At 41.1% G+C, this 2710-nt stretch overlaps 1 protein-coding gene across 1 annotated transcript; it reads right to left on the minus strand.

Annotated features, from left to right (window-relative positions):
- LOC141847149 (putative arabinosyltransferase ARAD1) lies at positions 1-2710 on the minus strand. The gene is made up of 4 exons (XM_074735128.1): positions 2614-2710; positions 1913-2145; positions 856-1517; positions 1-686 (listed from the first exon to the last, which is right to left on the minus strand). Exons 2-4 carry the CDS (start codon positions 2112-2114, stop codon positions 117-119), a joined length of 1434 nt encoding a protein of 477 aa, XP_074591229.1. The 5' UTR covers positions 2115-2145; positions 2614-2710; the 3' UTR covers positions 1-116.

A 2710-nucleotide genomic window follows, 5' to 3' on the forward strand; every position in this document is an offset into this window, starting at 1 on the left:
TCAAAAACTAAACTTTCATTGCAAAATGGAATCATACAACTCAGTTTTAGCTTTGAGAAAAACCAATATGTTATGGCCTTTTCAGTTTGAGAAAACAGCAAAACTAATTCCTAAATTCAGACTTCGGAAGAATCTGTAGCGACCTGATCATCCTCCAACAATTCAGACTTCTCACTATCTGCCATGTCGAACCGTGTGAATCGTTGTGATTTGTGTACTTTCTGCCGGATTGCCGGCACCTTCCGGGCCACTGCCTGCCATATCATCTGAACTGCATCATCCTTCTTAGAAGGGTACTTGTACTCGAAGTAGCCTTCAACTTCCTTCAACCTTTTCCACATCCGGTTCCATTCCTCTCGGCTCACAGATCTCAGCAACTCGACCAGGAAACCTTTCTTTGTTGCATTTGATGTCGGAACAAAGATGCAAAAATTGGAATAGTCAAGAACATCTTCGTACGGGAGCTCAATATCATCGCTGATGATGACAGGAACACAGTGACTCGCTATGGCATCGAATAGCCTGTTTGAAGATGGGGTGTCACCAGCGATATTGAGACAAAATTTTGAAGAATGCATCCCCCGACTCGCTCCAAGTGTTCCATTCTCACGGAGACTTCCTGATGAAAAGTGCACATCTTTTTCATTCTTGAGAAGATCAAATAGTTCTCTTCTAACTAGACCTCCCTGAACGGAAAAGATATTTCAGATAACTGATAATAACGGTAATTGATTGCTATATTACAAACAAAGACAAATTTATTATTTACTAGGACTACATGAGTGTCAATAAACAGCATTGAATTATTTTTCAAGAACAGATCTTTTAAGAAACAGGTGAGAGCAAAACACTTACACCTTTCCTGTCGATACCTCCTTGAAAGTATAGTAAGGTTGGGCGACCATCAAATGCAGAAGAATCGTTGATGAATGTGGTGATCAAATGCTTGTAAGGAGCAATTATGTCTTTCTCCAAATTGGCTACCTGAGGAATGTACCTCCCAAAATCTGAAAGAATGAACATGCATGGTGACAGATCCATCCGAGTCTCTAACATGCTGTTCGGATGGTGCGCCAATATAATGTGATCTCTACCACCAGACCTTTTCCATTCCTCTTGAGCTGTTAAATACTTCACCAACTTCTGCTGCAACAGCTGGTCGATACTTTGCGTTTCTGGTGGATGGATCTTTGAGTACCGATTGGAGCTCAAAGAAGAAAAGAAAGGCACAAAGACGACATCAGCTTCGTGAGAATCCTGAACTCTCACAGCAGTGCATGGGCCACTCCGATCAGGGAATGTCGAAGACAGGAGATCTAATGTGAGCCAGTAATCAATGCTGTGTTGAAGATTCAGTGCTCCAGGGTAGCTTGGAATTTTGGAGCGAATATCTGGCCAAACACTCTTGCCATCACCTTTCCAACCCAACATGCCAAAGTGATACTCAGGTGGCAAATCATACATGAACACTTTCAAGAGTGCTTTGCTTGGAATACATCGGTCAAGCTCTTTGTTCACTAGAAAAAGTTCGATCCAAAAGTGGTTATTTTTTATCACATAACATACATGTAGGAAATCACAATTTATATTTTCTATGATTGCATAAACTAGGCCTATGATCAATACTACCCTAACTCCTCAGGGTCAATTGAGATAAGGATTGCACCGTGAACCATGACACAAAAAGAAGAAAAAAGAACAAGACCAATAACAAAGGTGATACATAGCAGGATAATGCACAGGTTAACACCAGGAGTGGTTCCAAACCCATAGCTTATCTCCGGTGAAATGTTAAAGCTTATTTGATGATCACTATATCAAAATATTAAGCAATTAAGAAATGAGACAATCAAAATTTTTATCATCTAGCAAAGAGGAGCATGATCAAACAAGACAGCCGAGGACAACTCACCTTCATGTTCCCTGGATCGAGCACTAGGGTTCTTGAAAACGGAAAAGTCCTCTTTTGGGGGCAAGGCATGGTTGACGACAGGTTTACCGCCATAACTCGAGGAGAAGAGATACGGAAGAATCAGGAGTATTGCACAGACAATGCAGTAACATAAGGGTTGCTGGCACACATGCAAAAGTAGCGGTATGCTTCTGCTGGCCATTTAGCACTTGATATGTCTTGGAAGAAAATACCTAATTTTGTAGCAAAGATCCATCTTTTAGCAACGCATTAAGAACCTAGAACAGTGCTCGGAATCAATCAAGAACAGGAATCAAACAGATGGGATTCCATAAAATAATCGAAGAAAGATCCATACTCAAGGTGACAAATAGGCTCTTAACCATATGGATCAGCGAACAACTGTACGATCACAATCTATAAGAACGATCAATCCTAGAAACCCTAATAGAAGAGAAGACCTCCTCCTGAACCAAAATACGGAAAAACCCAATACCGAACTTTTGAAGGCAAAAGGATGGATTTCTACCACAGCATACAAATAAGCCTGCACTGCGCGACCGAAATTCGAAAAATGCGCTGAAAAATGATCTCCAACAACCCAGAAAAGGGGGAAAAGAGTAAAATCTCGGGAAGAAAAGGAATGCCTATCATATATTTTCGGTGATGAACGCAATGAAGAAATTAAATGAAGACGGTACCATCAAGATCGAATCTTGGAGATCATCTTTGCAGGATAAGAAACTCAGATCGCAGACTCGCTCGCTTCGCCCTCACTCTCGGAGTGCCATTTGTTAA

This window comes from Curcuma longa, chromosome 16 (genome assembly GCF_044706935.1).
Source record: "Curcuma longa cultivar G26 ecotype Majalengka, Jawa Barat chromosome 16, ITB_CL_G26_1.1, whole genome shotgun sequence".
NCBI lineage: Eukaryota > Viridiplantae > Streptophyta > Magnoliopsida > Zingiberales > Zingiberaceae > Curcuma > Curcuma longa.

Bases quoted from the DNA above. Each gene is read 5' to 3' on its own strand.
- LOC141847149 (XM_074735128.1), bottom strand. From the start codon at position 2,114: ATGGCCAGCAGAAGCATACCGCTACTTTTGCATGTGTGCCAGCAACCC. The intron at 1,518-1,912 runs GTGAGTTGTCCT...AACTTTTTCTAG, and splicing joins TCGATCCAGGGAACATGAAG to TGAACAAAGAGCTTGACCGA. The intron at 687-855 runs GTAAGTGTTTTG...TTTTCCGTTCAG, and splicing joins GAGGTATCGACAGGAAAGGT to GGAGGTCTAGTTAGAAGAGA.